At 46.9% G+C, this 20946-nt stretch overlaps 2 protein-coding genes across 3 annotated transcripts in view; one reads left to right on the forward strand and one right to left on the reverse strand.

Moving 5' to 3' along the window:
* The first annotated feature begins 48 nt into the window (after positions 1-48).
* KAT8 (lysine acetyltransferase 8) lies at positions 49-18666 on the forward strand. 2 transcript variants are annotated; one of them, XM_075285859.1, is made up of 11 exons: positions 49-197; positions 9023-9259; positions 9914-9988; positions 10093-10268; positions 10861-10914; positions 11013-11177; positions 11303-11533; positions 11616-11709; positions 13446-13596; positions 13675-13829; positions 18248-18666. In XM_075285859.1, exons 2-11 carry the CDS (start codon positions 9031-9033, stop codon positions 18253-18255), a joined length of 1338 nt encoding a protein of 445 aa, XP_075141960.1. In that variant the 5' UTR covers positions 49-197; positions 9023-9030; the 3' UTR covers positions 18256-18666. The 2 variants fall into 2 exon arrangements, with proteins under 2 accessions (XP_075141960.1, XP_075141959.1); XM_075285858.1 differs by lacking the exon at positions 18248-18666 and adding an exon at positions 14110-14702.
* The window catches only part of PRSS8 (serine protease 8), a 13634-nt gene continuing 8916 nt past the window's right edge, over positions 16229-20946 (reverse strand). Inside the window, exons 3-6 of the mRNA XM_075285868.1 lie at positions 20433-20577; positions 17737-18008; positions 17485-17651; positions 16229-17047 (exon numbers count right to left, since the gene is read on the reverse strand). Coding sequence (XP_075141969.1) covers positions 16718-17047; positions 17485-17651; positions 17737-18008; positions 20433-20577 — 914 coding nt within the window. The 3' untranslated portion in view covers positions 16229-16717. The remainder of the gene's footprint in view (positions 17048-17484; positions 17652-17736; positions 18009-20432; positions 20578-20946) is intronic.

Here is a 20946-nt window from a genome sequence, read left to right on the forward strand (position 1 = left end):
AACAGCTCTACGACCAGAATAAAGATGGCCTCCTCGTCACCACGTGACCTGTGACGTACTTCCGGCTGTTTTACCCGCGGCCTACGTTTTCTGATCGACACCAGAAGTGCGGAGGTTTAGGAAGAGTCCGCTCTGTCCTCCGTTGACGCAATTAGAGGTGGTGTGACGTCAGAGGAGCCGGTCATGTGATTGATGAGGTAATGGATGATGGGTCTGATCTTCAGTCACTATAGACCACGGCAGCTCCGTATGATGGCGCTAGTGAGCGAGCTATACATGTAATGTAAGGATGACCTGGTCACATGTAGCGACTACAAGTCCCATGATGCCTTGTTCATACAGGGATGTATACAGGGATGTATCCTCCATCACCCTCATCTGTACAGGGGTGTATACAGGGATGTATCCTCCATCACCCTCATCTGTACAGGGGTGTATACAGGGATGTATCCTCCATCACCCTCATCTGTACAGGGGTGTATACAGGGATGTATCCTCCATCACCCTCATCTGTACAGGGGTGTATACAGGGATGTATCCTCCATCACCCTCATCTGTACAGGGGTGTATACAGGGATGTATCCTCCATCACCCTGCTCTGTACAGGGGTGTATACAGGGATGTATCCTCCATCACCCTGCTCTGTACAGGGGTGTATACAGAGGTGTATCCTCCATCACCCTCGTCTGTACAGGGGTGTATACAGGGATGTATCCTCCATCACCCTCCTCTGTACAGGGGTGTATACAGGGATGTATCCTCCATCACCCTCCTCTGTACAGGGGTGTATACAGGGATGTATCCCCCATCACCCTGCTCTGTACAGGGGTGTATACAGGGATGTCTGTATCCTCCATCACCCTCATCTGTACAGGGGTGTATACAGGGATGTCTGTATCCTCCATCACCCTCATCTGTACAGGGGTGTATACAGGGATGTATCCTCCATCACCCCCGTCTGTACAGGGGTGTATACAGGGATGTATCCTCCATCACCCTCATCTGTACAGGGGTGTATACAGGGATGTCTGTATCCTCCATCACCTTCATCTGTACAGGGATGTATCCCCCATCACCCTCGTCTGTACAGGGGTGTATACAGGGATGTATCCTCCATCACCCTCGTCTGTACAGGGGTGTATACAGGGATGTATCCTCCATCACCCCCGTCTGTACAGGGGTGTATACAGGGATGTATCCTCCATCACCCTCGTCTGTACAGGGGTGTATACAGGGATGTATCCTCCATCACCCTCGTCTGTACAGGGGTGTATACAGGGATGTATCCTCCATCACCCTCGTCTGTACAGGGGTGTATACAGGGATGTATCCTCCATGACCCTCATCTGTACAGGGGTGTATACAGGGATGTATCCTCCATGACCCTCATCTGTACAGGGGTGTATACAGGGATGTATCCTCCATGACCCTCATCTGTACAGGGGTGTATACAGGGATGTCTGTATCCTCCATCACCCTCATCTGTACAGGGGTGTATACAGGGGTGTATCCTCCATCACCCTGCTCTGTACAGGGGTGTATACAGAGGTGTATCCTCCATCACCCTGCTCTGTACAGGGGTGTATACAGGGATGTATGTATCCTCCATCACCCTCATCTGTACAGGGGTGTATACAGGGATGTATCCTCCATGACCCTCATCTGTACAGGGGTGTATACAGGGATGTCTGTATCCTCCATCACCTTCATCTGTACAGGGGTGTATACAGGGATGTATCCTCCATCACCCTCATCTGTACAGGGGTGTATACAGGGATGTATCCTCCATGACCCTCATCTGTACAGGGGTGTATACAGGGATGTCTGTATCCTCCATCACCTTCATCTGTACAGGGGTGTATACAGGGATGTATCCTCCATCACCCTCATCTGTACAGGGGTGTATACAGGGATGTATGTATCCTCCATCACCCTCATCTGTACAGGGGTGTATACAGGGATGTATCCTCCATGACCCTCATCTGTACAGGGGTGTATACAGGGATGTCTGTATCCTCCATCACCTTCATCTGTACAGGGGTGTATACAGGGATGTATCCTCCATCACCCTCATCTGTACAGGGGTGTATACAGGGATGTATCCTCCATCACCCTCATCTGTACAGGGGTGTATACAGGGATGTATGTATCCTCCATCACTCTCATCTGTACAGGGGTGTATACAGGGATGTCTGTATCCTCCATCACCCTCATCTGTACAGGGGTGTATACAGGGATGTATCCTCCATCACCCTCGTCTGTACAGGGGTGTATACAGGGATGTATCCTCCATCACCCTCATCTGTACAGGGGTGTATACAGGGATGTATGTATCCTCCATCACCCTCATCTGTACAGGGGTGTATACAGGGATGTATGTATCCTCCATCACCCTCATCTGTACAGGGGTGTATACATGGATGTATCCTCCATCACCCTCATCTGTACAGGGGTGTATACAGGGGTGTATCCTCCATCACCCTCATCTGTACAGGGGTGTATACAGGGGTGTATCCTCCATCACCCTGCTCTGTACAGGGGTGTATACAGGGATGTATCCTCCATCACCCTCATCTGTACAGGGGTGTATACAGGGATGTATCTTCCATCACCCTCATCTGTACAGGGGTGTATACAGGGATGTATCCCCCATCACCCTCATCTGTACAGGGGTGTATACAGGGATGTATCCTCCATCACCCTCGTCTGTACAGGGGTGTATACAGGGATGTATCCCCCCATCACCCTCGTCTGTACAGGGGTGTATACAGGGATGTATCCTCCATCACCCCCGTCTGTACAGGGGTGTATACAGGGATGTATCCTCCATCACCCTCCTCTGTACAGGGGTGTATACAGGGATGTATCCTCCATCACCCTCGTCTGTACAGGGGTGTATACAGGGATGTATCCCCCATCACCCTCGTCTGTACAGGGGTGTATACAGGGATGTATCCTCCATCACCCCCGTCTGTACAGGGGTGTATACAGGGATGTATCCTCCATCACCCTCCTCTGTACAGGGGTGTATACAGGGATGTATCCTCCATCACCCTCCTCTGTACAGGGGTGTATACAGGGATGTATCCTCCATCACCCTCCTCTGTACAGGGGTGTATACAGGGATGTATCCCCCCATCACCCTCGTCTGTACAGGGGTGTATACAGGGATGTATCCTCCATCACCCCCGTCTGTACAGGGGTGTATACAGGGATGTATCCTCCATCACCCTCCTCTGTACAGGGGTGTATACAGGGATGTATCCTCCATCACCCTCGTCTGTACAGGGGTGTATACAGGGATGTATCCCCCATCACCCTCGTCTGTACAGGGGTGTATACAGGGATGTATCCTCCATCACCCCCGTCTGTACAGGGGTGTATACAGGGATGTATCCTCCATCACCCTCCTCTGTACAGGGGTGTATACAGGGATGTATCCTCCATCACCCTCCTCTGTACAGGGGTGTATACAGGGATGTATCCTCCATCACCCTCATCTGTACAGGGGTGTATACAGGGATGTATCTTCCATCACCCTCATCTGTACAGGGGTGTATACAGGGATGTATCCTCCATCACCCTCCTCTGTACAGGGGTGTATACAGGGATGTATCCTCCATCACCCTCCTCTGTACAGGGGTGTATACAGGGATGTATCCTCCATCACCCTCCTCTGTACAGGGGTGTATACAGGGATGTATCCTCCATCACCCTCCTCTGTACAGGGGTGTATACAGGGATGTATCCTCCATCACCCTCCTCTGTACAGGGGTGTATACAGGGATGTATCCTCCATCACCCTCCTCTGTACAGGGGTGTATACAGGGATGTATCCTCCATCACCCTCGTCTGTACAGGGGTGTATACAGGGATGTATCTTCCATCACCCTCATCTGTACAGGGGTGTATACAGGGATGTATCCTCCATCACCCTCCTCTGTACAGGGGTGTATACAGGGATGTATCCTCCATCACCCTCCTCTGTACAGGGGTGTATACAGGGATGTATCCTCCATCACCCTCGTCTGTACAGGGCTTGTCAGGGAGGGCTAATAAGACAAGTTCTCCTTTCCTAGCCCTGCTCCTCCATTTTGACTTTGGGTCCTCTGTATTGTCCTGTGCTGACTCCTCTGACAGTTCAGGTGACTGTAGCGGCCAATAACTGGTCTCAGTGGTCGCCTGTTCGGTTTGGGGGATGTGTTAGCGTTACACAACATGTTAAACGTTGCCTAGTAACATTGGGAGGGTTTTTAAAAAAAAAAAAAAAAAAAATGGCGCCGGGTCTTCGGTGCTTATTACACCTAGTAGCAGTGCCTTTGATCTGAGAAGGCTTGAGATGCGACTTAGATATCTGATTGGTTGTTTTACTTTCACTTTCATTTTACAGGACAAAATTGCGCACGCGACAGAATCTTCACCAGCTGTTTAGTAGCCATGGCTGCTGGGAGTTTTTTTTGACGATTTCAAGGGTTGCCAGCCATGCCATGTATATATACCCCATGAGACTGCACAGTGCACCCCTTGGGTACACGTAGCACTGATTGTCAACCTCTGATCTGTGGTATAGAAGCAATCTAATGGCGATGCCTGAAAAGGTCTCAAGTGTTAAAATCAAAAACTATTTATTTCATAGAGTGAAGGATGTAAGAGGAAAAAAAAAAGTGACCAAATTGATGGGTTTTTTTTGTTCTCTTTCAATATGCCGTTCATTCCTGCAAATAGTGTAGATGAAAACTAGAGCTTGCCCCACAAAAAATAAATCACCTTATGTCAGGTTTACACTAGTGCTGACTGTTCACTCTGGTGCGTCGGGGAACCAGAAGAACAGACGAACGGACTTCTAAAATAGTGGTCACTAACCCAGCCCAAGGGACCCATCGACTTCTTCTTTTTATCCGAAATCACCGGACAAAAGGTGTTTTTTTTATCCGGTGATTTTAGACGGCCATGTGCCACCCAGTGTAGATCTGAGCGCAGCCGTATACAGCTCTGTACAATGAAATATATATAAAAAAAAAGTATGTTGTGGGGTTACTGCATTCAATTCCTATACAAGTGAATGGGAGTGGAGCTGCAGGAGCCCAACACTACACCGAGAACATGGCTGTTGCTTCTGACTCTGGAGAACAGCTGATCTGTGGGGGTCCTGGTTGGACCCCTGCTGCTATGATATTGATGACTGATATTAAAGGAGGAGCCATCAATATTATCTGTGGGGGTGAGTTTTTAAAGAGGACCTTTCACCATTTTGCCCACAGGCAGTTCTATATACTGCCGGAAAGCTGACAGTGTGCTGAGTTCAGTACACTGTCGGCTTTCCCGATCTGGGCCCGGTGTGAAGAGCTTACGGTCCGGTACCGCAGCTCTTCTATGGTCAGAAGGGCGTTTCTGACAGTCAGTCAGAGACGTCCTTCTTCACAGAACAGCCAATCGCACTGCGCTGTGAGAGCCGGGAGGAACGTGCGCCCCCCCCCCCCTATGGGCAAAATGGTGAAAGGTCCTGTTTAACTCTATTCTGGACCTCAGCTGTGTCATGTGACCAACAATAAAGCCCCATTGAACACGACCAAGTGTGCATGTGATGTGAGGAAGAGTTAGCCGTGAAATTCACATGGATGACATTGAGAGTGTTCTGTAATACTTACCTCTAGGGGGGGCTTCAGACCATTCTGTTCCCATTACTTGGACCAGGATGGGACATTCTCTGTGTCGTCCTTGTCGTTCGTGGGGCCTAAAACTCTCCAACTGACCCAGCGTCTTGTATGGCTAGGTAGGGAGTCTCCTAGGAATGACTAGAGAGTCCGACTTCCTGGCTACACCTGATCTGCTGTGTCCATTGGACACTTAGACTGGGTCACATGACACATCAGAGGACTAAACCTCAAGTACTGCCACCGGTAAGAAGAGTAACCGCACTACAGTTCACATCATGTCCCTTCTAACAGGCCAGAGGATAACATTTCTGTTATGGTAAAACTACCTTAGGCTGTGGCCCCCCCATGTGGCGTCAAGGTTGCAGCTCACCCACGGTGGTTTACAGTCACAGCAAAGTGGATGGGATTCTAGAAAATCACATTCCCACTTTGTGGTTAAATCTACGCAGTGGAGATGCTGCGATTTCCAAAACAATCGCGGTTTCGGAAATCGCAGCATGTCAATTATACTTCTGGAAACTTCGGTGGTTTCCCTATGGGTGTAATTGAAGCAGAAAGTCTGCAGAGGAATCCTCTGTCCAAAGCGCTGCGGGATGTCACATGGGTCCTTGGCCTTAAAGGGTTATTCCCATCCCAACAGATTACTACAGAGCTGGGAATGATTGTTCTTTATCCGGAATGTACTGCTGAGCAGGCCACGTACGCCATTACCCCATACAGGTGCTCAGCTGTCTCCATAGCTCCCAGTCTCCTCTATGGAAGTTATGGGAATGGCATAAGCAACACTGTGGCTGTTTTTGCATTGGCTCCCTGCAGCTTACAAAGTTTACATTGCAGTGGTTGAAAGTCACAGATGAAACCTGCAGAAATAATTCACTTGCTGCAGCTTTAAAACTCAGATCACTTTGTGCTGCGGGAGGCTTCAGCATCCAACCTGATTTACTAGCAGAGGATGTGTAATATGTCAGCCTGCCTCTAGGTGGAGATGTTAGCACATGTATTGCCTGTGCTGCCTGATATTCACAGGGGTGGAAGAGCCTGCTTATATTAGATCTGTTACTCTCCAACTCTATCTATCTATCTATCTATCTATCTATCTATCTATCTATCTATCTATCTATCTCCTATCTATCTATCTATCTCCTATCTATCTATCTAGCTATCTATCTATCTCCTATCTATCTATCTATCTATCTATCTATCTATCTATCTATCATATATACTTTTTTTTTCCTCAAAAGAGACGAGGGTAGCTTAAAGAGGACCTTTCATCAGATTGGGCACAGGCAGTTCTATATACTGCTGGAAAGCCGACAGTGCACTGAATTCAGCGCACTGTCGGCTTTTCCGATCTGTGCCCCAGGTAAAGCGCTATCGGTCCCGGTACCGTAGCTCTTTACAGTCAGAAGGGCGTTTCTGACAGTTAGCCAGGAACGTCCTTCTGCCCAGCAGCGCCTATAGCGCTGTACAGTGTGAGCGGGGAGGAACGCCCCCTCCCTCTGCTCACAGTGCTTGTCCATAGACGAGTATTATCAGAGGGGAGGGGACGTTCCTCCCCGCTCACACTGCACAGTGCAATAGGCGCTGCTGTGGAGAAGGACATACCTGACAGACTGTCAGAAACGCCCTTCTGTCTGTAAAACGGTACTGGAACTGATAGCTCTTTACCCGGGGCACAGATCGGGAATTCAGCGCACTGTCGACTTTCCAGCAGTATATAGAACTGCCTGTGCCCCGAACCATGAAAGGTCCTCTTTAACTGTTTTATAAAAAAAATAATAATGTGAAAATGCATCATAAATAAAGCACAGTTCAAAAATACAAAAAAAAAAAAAGATGCAAGTTACACCAACCCCCCCTCCACATACACACAAGTAAGGGCAGGTTCACACTTGCGCCTGGTGTTCACTTTGTGGGTTTCCATCTTCTGCCGACAGGGTATGGAAACCCGGCAGTGAGTGCCCGTGAGCGTCTTCTGGTCTCAATGGCGAAACCTTTTTTTTTTTTTTTAACCGGACACAAAGTCCTGCAAGTCCAACTTTGTGCCTGGTTAAAAAAAAAAAAAACGGTTTCGCCGCAGAGACCAGAAGACGCTCAAATGAATGGGTTTGAAAACTGACTGCCGGTTTCCGTCTTCTGTCCAGTTTCTTGGGCAGAGGACAGAAACCTGCAAAGCGCAGGTGTGAACCCGCCCTAACTAAATAATTGTGCCCCATTATATATATTTCTGTATTTATGGTTTCTCTATGCGAATTGAACAAAGCATGGAGGGGCCTGAGGCAGGTGAGACGTAAACAGAAAACACTCACCTCTCCTCAGCGCTCTGTCTGCCGCCAAAGACCAAGAAACCATGTGCTTGATGTGGCCCTGCGGTCACTCGCGAGCTTTTGGCTCTGGCCCATTAGCATGCAGTTATGTTCTGGTCACTGCCTCCATCTTGGCTGTAGTGGAGTCTAATCTCCACTTATTGTCTGACCCCAGGCTCGGATCGGTTCACTGACCCCTCTGCAGCTTTGTTTAGTTTGGCCGCTGTGCACACGGACAGATTATGTCAATGAAAATGTCAAACTGACTATAAAGATAAGAAGCTCTCGTATAAATGAATATATGACTGCGGAGAGAGGAGCCCTGAAGTGGCCGATCAACAACCTGCGCTAAGCCTGGATCTCCACCTTCTAGTAGCCAAAACCCCAGCCGAGTCCAGTGTCAGGTGACCTCGTAGCTTTGCCAGTAGTACTGGGGATTTACATGTGACGCTCAGCAGCCATTTACCATCATATTACTAGCCAGAAAACCCCACTGCTGGCCACAATCCCCAGCACATGGGCAGGGCTGCAGTTACTGAACATCTATACCCAGTATAACGCTCGGATGATGTGTGATCAGGATCCTGGGACACGTTGGGTTAATGTCTTCGGCATACACTTGAGGAAGCTTTGTGTACTCAGGGTGTGTGTAATAGGGCTGTGATCTGTACACAAGACAGGGTTGATCTAATGTGATTGACCTAGTCATGTATGACATTCATTTGTTAATTTTATATTGTTTGTTTTATTTTTTTATAGATTTGTTTTTTCCTCCCGTTACACCCAGAGCAGCCGCTACCTTACAGTCTGCATATGGTCGGCAGTAAATGTCTATTATACGACAGGCCTGTATATTAGCCTTGTGCACAACCTAACATATTACTGCTGGATTTTGTTGCATTAATGGGTACTGACCACGTCGCCATTGCGTTTTCTGTTTACACCATGCCATCCGTATCTATTATATCGTCCAACCCAGCCAGGGGTCCAGAGGCTTTTATACAGCAGGTGGTTGGCTCCTGTTTCCTTACCAGCTTATACTCCTGTATACTTTTCCAGTGGTGACCATGGATGATTCCGTTCCTGAGGAGCACAAATCTGTGCCGGGAGGAGTTGGAGAGAACCAGCATGATCCTCTCCCATCCCAAGAAGATGGCCTGGAGCAAGGGAGTGTCAAAGAAGAAGAGGATGATGAGGTGGTGTCCGGAGGAGAGACGACCACGGGAGGCCGAGACCCGGAGGTGACAGTGGAGATTGGCGAGACCTACCTGTGCCGGAGAGCAGACAACACCTGGCGTAAGAGACTGAAGGCTACAAAAATGATGTCACTACTTCCAGAATGTTTTAGGGGTGATAGAAATTAGGAGAGGGGACCTGTAATATCATGGAGGGAAGATTTCACTTTTTACCATCTGAGCCATCAACGTATAAACGTGATATTTTTTTGGTGTTTTCACGTGTGCACGTTTTTTTTTTAATGTAGTCTTTGAAGCCAAAAGTCGGAGTGAATGCAGAGAAATTTGTCCTTTACCTATTCTCTTTTTATTCTCCACACCTAATATTGGCTTCAAAAACTGCATAAGGCCGGGGCCCCACGGGACGCAAATGCCGCGAAAAATCATGGCGTTGTACAGTGCAAGCAAAGGGGATGGGATTCATGCCCATGCCCACTTTGCGGAAAAAAACACAGTGCGGACACGCTGCAATTTGCCAAGCCGTTGCGGCTTTGCAAATCGCAGTATGTCAATTATATCTACGGAAACGCCGGCGGCTTTCTCGTAGATATAATGGGAAGAGAAAGTCCGCAGAGGAAAACTCTGCGCTGCAGAAAGAACTGCAATGCGATCACGCAGCAGCGCTTTACCGCTGCGATTGCGGCCCGTAGGTCCTTAGCCTAAAAAAACCTGTACATGTGTACGCATCCTTAGGAGAACATTGTCTTGTTTGCAGACTCTGCGGAGGTGATTCAGTCCCGGCTGAACGAGCAGGAGGGAAGAGAAGAGTTCTACGTGCACTATGTCGGCTGTAAGTACCTGGTCCTTGTAGCTTTCAGCCTCTTTCACATCCCTGAGTGCCAGGCTGCCATGTGACCTTTTGTTCTTTGTCTCCCCATTTCTCTTTTGTCTCAGTCAACCGTCGTTTGGACGAGTGGGTGGATAAAAATCGCCTGGCGCTGACCAAAACCGCAAAAGACGCAGTTCAGAAGAACACAGACCAGTACTTGAATGAACTGTCAGAACAACCAGAGAGGAAAATCACCCGAAACCAGAAAAGGAAACATGATGAGATCAACCATGTTCAGAAGGTGAGCTGTCAGAATCTGCCATTCGCCACATCCACCTATCCTATACAGTGTATAACTGGGGGGTGCCCATCCGGTCACTACCTTAACATGGCGTGGATTTGTTAGGCCGGATTCACACAGGGTTTTTCTGGAGGCCACCTCAGGTTCCGGTCCAAAATACGGGTAGCTGCGACTGGATGCCAGTGCAGTGCATCGGCATCCAGTCGCGCACTCAGCTCCGGATTAGGCCCAAATGAATGGGCCTAGTCGGGAGGAGGGAATGTCTTCAGGCGGATTCACAAGGCGACTCCACCTAAAGAATGAGCATGTCGGTTCTTTTTGTCGGGACAAACCGCTCCCGGAAAAAAGAATTGACCGGCTCCCATTCATTTCAATGTGAGCCGTCTTTTTGGTCAGGATTTTGAGGCGGACATGGCCTCAAAATCCTTGCCCAAAAAACCCCGTATGAACCCGGCCTTACAGCACTAGCTCCTCCGACTGCTTATTCTATGTAGCGGTCCCTGTATGAGGCGCAGAACAGTTAGCGGCTCATATGACCCCAGACTCCTGACAGACTTACATCTTTCTAATCCAGTTTCCATATTGTTTGTAGACTTATGCAGAGATGGATCCCACCACCGCTGCGCTGGAGAAGGAGCACGAGGCGGTGAGTGACCGCGAGGACACAAGTTCCTGTGACTATCCCGCACTGCACACTTAATTTCCTGCTATTCTTTATCATTTTATTTTTTCTTTAATCTTTAGATCACAAAAGTTAAATATGTAGACAAAATCCACATCGGGAACTACGAAATCGACGCGTGGTACTTTTCGCCATTCCCAGAAGATTATGGAAAGCAGCCAAAACTGTGGGTGTGCGAGTATTGTCTGAAGTACATGAAGTTTGAGAAGAGTTATCGCTATCACCTGGTAAGAAACCGTGCAGTTTCTTTTGTATGTGATGGGCACCAATAAAGTGATTCACACTAAAGTGATTCAAAAGCAAAGTGACTTGAAGAAAAGGCGTGACTTCCTCTGTCTTTGTCCCTCTCCAGGGCCTGTGCCAATGGCGGCAGCCTCCAGGCAAGGAGATCTACAGAAAGAACAACATCTCGGTTTATGAGGTTGATGGAAAAGACCACAAAATCTACTGCCAGAACTTGTGTCTCCTGGCCAAGCTCTTTCTGGATCACAAGACTCTGTACTTTGACGTGGAGCCGTTCGTCTTCTACATTTTGACCGAAGTTGACCGGCAAGGAGCGCACATCGTGGGATATTTCTCCAAGGTAAAATCAGGAAAAATGAATTGCAACCATCTGCTTTGTCTTAAGACCTCAGAAATGGCTAATGGGAGCTGTATCATTTCAGGAAAAAGAATCTCCAGATGGAAATAACGTGGCTTGTATCCTGACCCTGCCACCATACCAGCGGCGCGGTTACGGAAAGTTTCTCATCGCCTTCAGTAAGTGACTGCTTTGAACACTGCACTGTTATGTCTTCTGAGACTTCTTAAGAGTTAAAGGGGTTTTCTGCAGACTGCCAGAGAAGGTAGTTGGTGTCAGAATGAACCATGCATTTGGTGAAAGAAAACTAAAATAAGAAACTTTGTAATGTATGATTTCCCTCTCCACTTATTAGGTTGCGCTCCTCCATGTTTTCACTCAGTCATTGTACTATCTTTAACCTCGCACACAGAAGTCTTTGGAGAGGAGGCTGCTAACAGGAGATTCCTTGCTTCAGTCTGTCCAGTGTTTCAGTCTTATCTTGAAGATACTGTATGAGAAGAGCTCCTGGACTCATTGTAGCAGCGGTTATTTGTGTGTTTTCCTGCAGCCTCCTTCTCAGCTCTCCATAGACTTCTCTGGAAAGAGTAACTCAGCCTGAAAAGTGGAGAAAGAAACAGATTTATTTAACAAGACAATATATCAATTAAAAGGTTTCTTTATTCCCCTGAACTAGACATGTATGGGAAGCTGTTGTATAATTGGAGGTATGCTTTTAATGGATATTCTATAAATCAGAAACCCCGACCTGAGTCATTCTCTACAAAGTCTAATGGAAATCTGAAATAAATTAATTATGAAGCAGGGAAATGAACCATCTAGGTCAGTGATGGCGAACCTTTTAGAGACCGAGTGCCCAAACTGCAATCCAAAACCCACTAATTTATCACAAAGTGTCAACACGGCAATTTGACCTTAGTATTGTGCAGATCCATAATTGTGGTCAATTACGGATGGTCTGTAATAGTATAACTTGTCTGCTATAAAACAGATACTGTGTGATACAAATAGTGAAGGAAACCCACACAGTACAATCTGACCCACACTCACCCCACACAGTACAATGTGCTCCACACTGACCCCACATAGTACAATCTGACCCACAGTGACCTGCACAAAATACAATCTACCCCACAGTGGCTCCCACACAGTACAATCTGGCCTCCACATCGTACAGTCTGCTCCACAGTGGCCCATACACAGTACAATTTGCTCCACACAGTATAATCTGCTGCAAAGTGGCCCCCACACAGTACACAGATGGGTGCCCACAGAGAGGGCTCTGAGTGCCACCTCTGACACGCGTCCCATGGGTTTGCCATCATGGATCTAGACAGTACATGTCAGGAGTCCATCAGATCACACTTTTTATCTGTTTAGTAGATCCATTTAATGGAGGCAAATGGCCGGCCATCTGATTACATAGCGGTTGTTTTTGGGATTTATTTATTTATTTTATTTGTCTGACCAATTGGCCGTGAATTTGCATGTATTAATCAGATGTCATAAAAATAACTTCATCTGAATGGAGCCTGAGACCTCTCTGATGCTGGGGATGTGGTTCAGAGCCTGCTGTCCTCTGCCAGCCTTCTGCTCCCGTGCTTGGTGCCAAGTTTCAGTATCGTGATGTCATCCCTGGTATAAGTATTCCGGGAGGGGCACAGAGCAGTGGAAATAATCTGGTTCCTTCTACCTGCTAGAGATCTGTGCGAGTCTACTAAAGGTTTTCTTGTCCTTCACTTGTTGCTCTGCTGAGTCCTCATAAGGACAGTGTGGTGCCTAAGCCTTAGAATTCGTGCCAGGGACAGGTAAGAGGTAAGGCTTCCTGATCCCCCAGGATGTGATGTGGTCAGGAGTCCTTGTTATGAGCCTGTGATCCTCTGCTCGATGCCACTGACAGTCTCCTATGACTCAGGTTATGAACTCTCAAAACTGGAGAACACAGTGGGCTCACCTGAAAAGCCTTTGTCAGACCTGGGCAAGCTAAGCTATCGGAGCTACTGGTCCTGGGTACTCCTGGAGATTCTGCGAGACTTCCGAGGAACACTCTCCATCAAGGACCTGAGGTGAGCCCGACGCCTATCTTCTGTCATGTTCCTCATGGTGTCCTGTACTTGTAACCCTTACACATTCCTCCCCCGCAGCCGAATGACAAGCATCACACAAAATGACATCATCGGAACATTGCAGTCACTGAACATGGTCAAATACTGGAAAGGACAACATGTCATCTGTGTCACCCCCAAACTAGTAGAGGAACACCTTAAGAGCGCACAGTACAAGAAGCCCCCCATTACAGGTAAGACTCTATGCCTCAGTGACATCACTTTTTTTTTTTTATCCCATGTCTTTGTAGAATGGGAGGAAATCCACGCAATCACGGGGAGAACATATAAACTTCTTGCAGGTGTTGTTCCTGGCTGGATTCGAGCCCAGGACTCCAGCACTGCAAGGCTGCAGTACTAACCACTGAGCCACCGTGTTGCCCCACCTCGGTGACATCACTGCACCCTCGCTGAAGAGCATCCATTGATCAGACTCGTATTCACTACATTATATCTCTTGTTTCCCCCTGACAGTGGATTCACTAAACCTAAAGTGGGCCCCTCCAAAACACAAGTTAATGAAGGCCGCTAAGAAGTGAAGACATTGAAGGGCAAAGAAGATTGTTGTGAGGCAGTTGAACTGTTCCCTATGAAGGGATGTTCTCCCCAACAGACACGAGCCGGACACATGGTAACTGTGCTCTTCAGTAGCGAGACAGATGGAAGGCGCTGTCTGTAGTGGATCCTGGAGTTCATTTCTGTTCAAGGGTTTTATATAGTTTTTTATTTTTTTGGATTATGGATTTACAATAAAGGATGGAGTATTAAGAATTGCACCACCCACAGGATGGCAGCGGAAGAGCTCAACGTCCTAAGAATATGCCAATTATCCTTGTGGAAAGCAATATACCGCCCCTCCTTACCCTGTACTATTAATGTATATAGGGCTATACCCATTAACCCCCTGATATGTAGGCAGGGCAAGATGGTGGTGGAATAAAGTGGAATGTTCTGTGGACACTCGTCTCCATTTCTCTTCTGGTTGTTTGCCATTCTCTACCCAAAAATAACGTTGTGACGTATCACAGACATAATGTGGGAATAAAAAGAAAACTTGAACTTTTTTTTTTTTGTCTTCATCTCAGCTTCTAAAAAGACACTATTTTGGTTTTTAGATTGCACGCTCTCTGTCACTCATGACATTACCTGGGCAGCTAGAGACAGTGTCATCTCTGCCCGCTGAGGAGGATGCTTGTGATTATCCTCTATAGACCAAGTATAATGTCCAGGAGCCGGACCAGTTATGACCTCCATTATAAAGAAATGGGGGAACATGTATGGTATTCTTCATATAGAAACTGCTGATGTATGTGATGGGTGACACATAGCACACCATATAGACTCAGGGGTGGAGCGGTGACTGAGACCTAGCCCCAGCCCAAGTCTAATAGAATCTGCAAGAAAAAAAACAAGGTGAAAGACTGACACTTGGGATACCAGAACGGAGCATATGGGAAACTATCGTTTTGGTTGTAAGAGTCCCTTTAACGTTCTCATAGGGATTCTCCTTGTATATAAGAGGACAACTATTATAATATAATTTCTTGATGCAGAAATTGCAGAGGTGTGATGACGAGAGCAAGTCTCCGCCTGGACGGTCATTGGAGATGGTGAGGGCTACAGTTCGCAGATGTAAAGGTGGCAAAATAAAACCTACACTTTATGGGGTGCTGTGTCTTTTACTGTTTATAAAGAACGTCAATGGTTTCTCTGACCTCGAGTTGTCACCTTGATGTCATCAAAGGGCAGTGAGCCTTACGTGAATGTATTATTACCCAGCAATGAAAGTACCCCATATATACTTGAGTATGAGCCGAATTTTTCAGCACAGTTTTTGTGCTGAAAAAGACCCCCTCGGCTTATACTCGAGTCAAGCAAAAAAAAATTTTTATTTATGTAATTTTTTTTAGGGGAGGGGGGGAAGTCTATGACCAGCCGCAATAGTAATGTATAGAATCTCCCATAAAATAGTGTGTGTGTGGGGGGGGGAAGCAGCTTTAAAAATAAAAAAAAAAAAAAAAGTTCTAAATCCCTCCTTTCCCTGGAATACATATAAAAGTAGAAAATATCTATGAAACACAAACACATTAGGTATCCCTGTGTCTGACAGTGCCCGGTCTACTGAATATAGGGGATCTGCAGTGCTCCTGTTCCGTCGTGAAGGGGTTAACAGGAGCACTGCAGATACCCTATAGTCAGCCAGACTGAATTCAAAGTGGGGGGGGGGGGGGGAAACAGTCTTCAAGCTCAGGGAAGGGGAAGACAGACAACCAAAACTCCCCCAGCAACTACTGCACCCAAAAACTCCGACCATTTTAATTTTTGAAATTTTTCAGTAACTGCTGCATCTCCCCCCAAGGCTTATACTCGAGTCGATAAGTTTTCCCAGTTTTTTGTAGTAAAATTAGGGGCCTCGGCTTATATTCGGGTCGGCTTATACTCGAGTATATACGATAACCAAAATCTCTTCACATATGAAGTTGTCAGCCAAGGGTGTATCCTAACAGAAATTCTGTTCCCCACCCTCCTCGGTGTTCACCATCAATCTTTTTTGTCACCTCATTCAGAACTCAGGCCACACGGTCACCATGTAAATCATTTAGAATTTATTTACAGCCATTAGATGAGATGCAGGAGCCATAAAAGCCTGCAGGAGAGTTCTCAATGGTCCATGGAGGCATCGTCTGAGTCCAACCCCACCCCTAAGGGGCAGACATATGGACCACTTTCAACATACAAAAAAACAACTCAAGTCTCCATCAATGCTGTAAGGTGTTGCTCCTTCCCTCTAGGACATCTGGTAGCAAATGACCAAAGGAAGATGGTGTCCAAAGAGCCAGAGCTTGCCTTTCCCGGAATGGGGCCAGTATCACACCGGCCGCTGGAAGAGAGTTCGCCATTGTGGACAAAGTATCAACTGAAATGAGCGCCTGTCGTTGGTCGCATAGTCTGAATTACGGGCATGGCTTTAGCCAAACTTCAACATTTAGAAAAAGGCAGAGGACAGTATAAAGACAGGGATGGAGTGTATAATACATATGTGGGAAGAAAATCACACGACACGACATTGATCTCAGGACGTTTACAGGTCGGTCAGGAAATAAGCGGACAGCCAGTACAGCGGCAACATTGCTAGTGTGATTAGGACCATGGATCCACTGTTAGGGTAGGGGTGGAGTGTGCCATCCGCTGCTTTACAGCCATTCTCTTGATCTGGCACCGGGGTCGCATCCACAACGAAGTTATCGATCAGAGCATCTGGAACGAGGCTCTGGATCCAGTTGATGTTGGCAGTGATTAAAGTGAAGACGCCAGGTTTGTTTGGTGCTCCACACTCCTCACCCCAGCTGACTACTCCAATCTGGTACCAATTGCCATTTGTGTAACAGGAGAGGGGTCCACCTGAGTCACCCTGAAACGGTAATAAGAATAGAAGTCAAGGTTATGTAGGTCAATAAATGCCAAGTGGTAATAACAATCACCAATATCCAGGCCTAACAATGACAAAAAAAAAAAAAGTCATTGATGCTAAAAAGAAAATGGGGGGGGGGGGGGGGGGGGTCCACATGGTGGCCCAGTGGTTAGCACTGCAGCCCTGCAGCGCTGGAGTCCCGGTGTTCAAATCCCGCCAAGGGCAAAAAAACATCTGCAAGGAGCTTGTATGTTCTCCCCGTGTTTGCATGGATTTCCATCCCATATTCCAAAGACATACTGATAGGGAAAAATGTACATTATAAGCTCTATGTGGGGCTCACAATCTACAAAAAAAAAAGAAAATGGTCTGCAGTGGTCTAACCAAAGACCCCCTTGTATAAGGAAAGTGGTCACTACTGACTAGAGTTTATGTACCTGACAGGCATCGACAGATCCATCAACAGTCCCGGCGCAGATCATGTCCTGATTTATAGATGATATGGTGTTATCAGTGGGATTGATTTTGTACAGACAATTGCACGTCTTTTGGCTGATGATTGTCACTTGCCCAACTTGAAGAGTTTGGGGTTGTTTGAGTGGCTCTGCAAAGATAAAAATGTGCTCAGTAACCTGCACTGTACATAAGGGGGGAGGGGGTGAAACAATAGATAATGTGCCAGCCCTTACGTGATTGTTGAATATGGCCCCAGCCAGTGATCTTGCATTTAAAACCAGCTGGAATCTGGACATTGGCAGCAGGCAGTCGAATGGGCTGGACATTATTGTTGAAGGTCAATGGGGCCTTTAATTTGACCACAGCAATGTCAAAACTATAGCCTTCTGATGTGTACGATGGGTTCCTAAAACATCTATCCACACCGACTGTCTGGGTAAGAGGGTCTGTGTTGGAAAGAGAGGTCGTCCCAGCAATAACCTGATAATCTGTATCTTTATGTTCCCTGGAAAACACAACAAGAATAGGAGTCAGTACCCTGCACGGTAGTGTGCCCATTACCTTGGGTCCACCACACTGACAACATTCATCAGTGGAGTGACCGATACCGCTATGCAAGTGTCTTGGAATTGAACGATTGGGGTTATTCAGTTTAGAAAACAGATGTCTACGGGGAGATCTAATAACAATGTACAAATACATGAAGCGACAGCACAAAGGACTATCTAATCTTTTTACTCTTAGGCCAGTGACAAGAGGACATCCTCTACGTCTGGAGAAGAGAAAATCTGACCAGCAACATAGTAGGGGATCCTTTACAATAAGAACAACGAGGCTCTGGGACTCTCTGCCCCAGGAAGTGGTGATGGTGGATTCATTGAACAAGTTCAAAGAGGACCTGGATGCCTTTCTCGAAGAGAACAATATTATGGGTTCTAGATTTTGTTAAGGACACGTTGAGCCAGGATTTTATACTGACTGCCAGATTAGAGTCGGGAAGGAATTTTTTCCACTGAAATGGGGCAATTGGCATTTTTTCTGCCTTCCTCTGGATCAACACTGTAGGGTTATTTGATGGACTGATGTCTTCATCTACTATGTAACTATTAGTGTTGAGCGAATAGTATTCGTCGAATACCTCGCCGGCATAGGAATGCGTGTAATGGGCCGAAAACCAAGGGGTTAAACGCATCGAATCTTCAAAGCGTTTAACCCTTTGGTGTTTGGCCAATTACACGCATTCCTATGCCGGCAAGGTATTCGACGAATATTATTTGCTCAACACTAGAGATGAGCGAACACTGTTCGGATCAGCCGATCCGAACAGTGTTCGCTCATCTCTACTCAACACTGATACTGATACTAACTTCAGTAACTGATACTGAATTCACCAGAGACAGTCCAGCACAGTTTCAGGATTGGTAATGGAGCTGCCCCCGGCATTAAGCACCAATGCATCCCATAACTATCTACAATGTTCTCAACCGAATAACACCCTGTTCCCTGATGCTCCTTCCTTCTTTATACCTGTAGGGAATATCAGAGGAGAAGGGCATATTCACATCTACTTTGTTTCATCTGTTCTTATGGTCTGTTGGATTAAATGATAAAGACTAGAGATGAGCGAGTACTGTTCGGATCAGCCGATCCGAACAGCACGCTCGCATAGAAATGAATGGACGTAGCCGGCACGCGGGGGGTTAAGCGGCCGGCGTCAAAGCGGAAGTACCAGGTGCTTCCATTCTTTTCTATGGAGCGGCTGATCCGAACAGTACTCGCTCATCTCTAATAAAGACGGTCCATTTTATCGTGAACAACAATGGATCCCGAAGGGCCCCATTAACTAACTGATATTTTCTCACAGACATTGACAGAAAAAAAAATCAATCTTGCAGGACTTAATTAGCCAATGTACATGTGAACGTAGCCTTAAGGGCCTATTAGATGGGACAATTTATATTTGGAATAATTCCAACTATAACCTGTTGCTTGTTTTTCCGGCGATCTGTTTTCAATAGCGCAAAAAAAATTGCCTGTTACAGCAGACCTCTTAGACAGGGCAGTGTGCTGACATCAGACAATGGGGCACATGTATTAAGGCACTTTAAATAGGCGCAAAAGCCCTCCAGTCCATAGGCAGCATAAAAGGTCAGGTCAGACTTTTTGAACAAAATGGGACAAAGTGCACATGGCCTTATAAAGGTGCAACTAAACTAAGAAGTGCACAGCATTTAAAGAGGACCTTTCATGGTCCGGGGCACAGGCAGTTCTATATACTGCTGGAAAGCTGACAGTGCACTGAATTCAGCGCACTGTCGGCTTTCCCGATCTGTGCCCCGGTTAAAGAGCTAGCGGTCCCGATACCGTAGCTCTTTACAGTCAGAAGGGCGTTCCTAGCAGTCAGGTATGTCCTTCTCCACAGCAGCGCCTATCACGCTGTACAGTGGAGAAGGGTGTTGCAGTAGTCTAAGCGGGAGATTATGAGGGCATGGACGAGCGTCTTAGTAGTTTCAGGGGTGAGGAAGGAGCGGATTCGGTGGATGTTCTTGAGTTGGAGGCGGCTGGAAGTGTTGAGGGTTTGAACGTGTGACTTGAAAGATAGGTCGGAGTCCAGGGTTACCCCAAGGCATCGGGCCTGTGAGACAGGGGTAATTGTGGTTCCGTTGACTTTGATAGATGGGTCAGGTGGAGGGGCCATACGGGGTGGGGCGAAGATAATTGTGGATGCAGCTCTGGAAGTGATTGGAGCTTAAAGGGGAATTTCCAAAATAAACAATTATTGGCTATTGCAGAATAGGTAATAAGTACAGTACTTATTGCAGTGAGATCCTCTAAGGACATTTTATCACAGTGCTGTGAATGTAGCTATGGATGTGAGTGGAGTAGAAGATGTGATGTCATCAGACCAGCCCCTACTAAACAAACTTACGATGGGACGCAGTGTGCGGCAGTTAAGACAGCAGTCGGTGATATTATGGTTGCTCCACAGACGTGCCGAGAATCAAACCACAGGCTGACCTGCCATGGATAGTGCTGAATGTTTCCATCTTCTCCTCCAACAATGCGATCGGAAACTGCGGGAAAATGAAAATTGATGTAAAAGGTGTATAAATATCTTCAATGCACATGTGCCTGATCTTGGACGCATGTAGTGAAGCCGGTGTGTACGTCTCAGGCTTCAATAGAGAATTGCGCGGGTGTCGGGAGACTCATCGGACTCATCTCTAGTTTTATGGGGTTTCTTTAAATGCAAGCTCAGATGGCTTTAAAACTAGATGATTTGGAACACTGAACTCCCCTGTCTATAAGGAAATGTCCATGGTTTAGTGTCCCAAATCGACCCCACAGGTTCTCTTTAAAGGGATTGTCCAGGAATTATAGGAAGCTCAGGGGTAGCTAGGGTGGATGCAAAACAAAAAAGTCATAATCACTGAAGGATCTCG

Source organism: Leptodactylus fuscus, chromosome 8 (assembly GCF_031893055.1).
Source record: "Leptodactylus fuscus isolate aLepFus1 chromosome 8, aLepFus1.hap2, whole genome shotgun sequence".
NCBI lineage: Eukaryota > Metazoa > Chordata > Amphibia > Anura > Leptodactylidae > Leptodactylus > Leptodactylus fuscus.

Excerpts from the sequence above, each read along its gene's own strand:
- KAT8 (XM_075285858.1), top strand. The coding sequence starts at position 9,031 with ATGGATGATTCCGTTCCTGAGGAGCACAAATCTGTGCCGGGAGGAGTT. Across the intron at positions 10,915-11,012 it reads TGGAGAAGGAGCACGAGGCG|ATCACAAAAGTTAAATATGT; the intron begins GTGAGTGACCGC and ends TTTAATCTTTAG. Across the intron at positions 11,178-11,302 it reads AGAGTTATCGCTATCACCTG|GGCCTGTGCCAATGGCGGCA; the intron begins GTAAGAAACCGT and ends GTCCCTCTCCAG.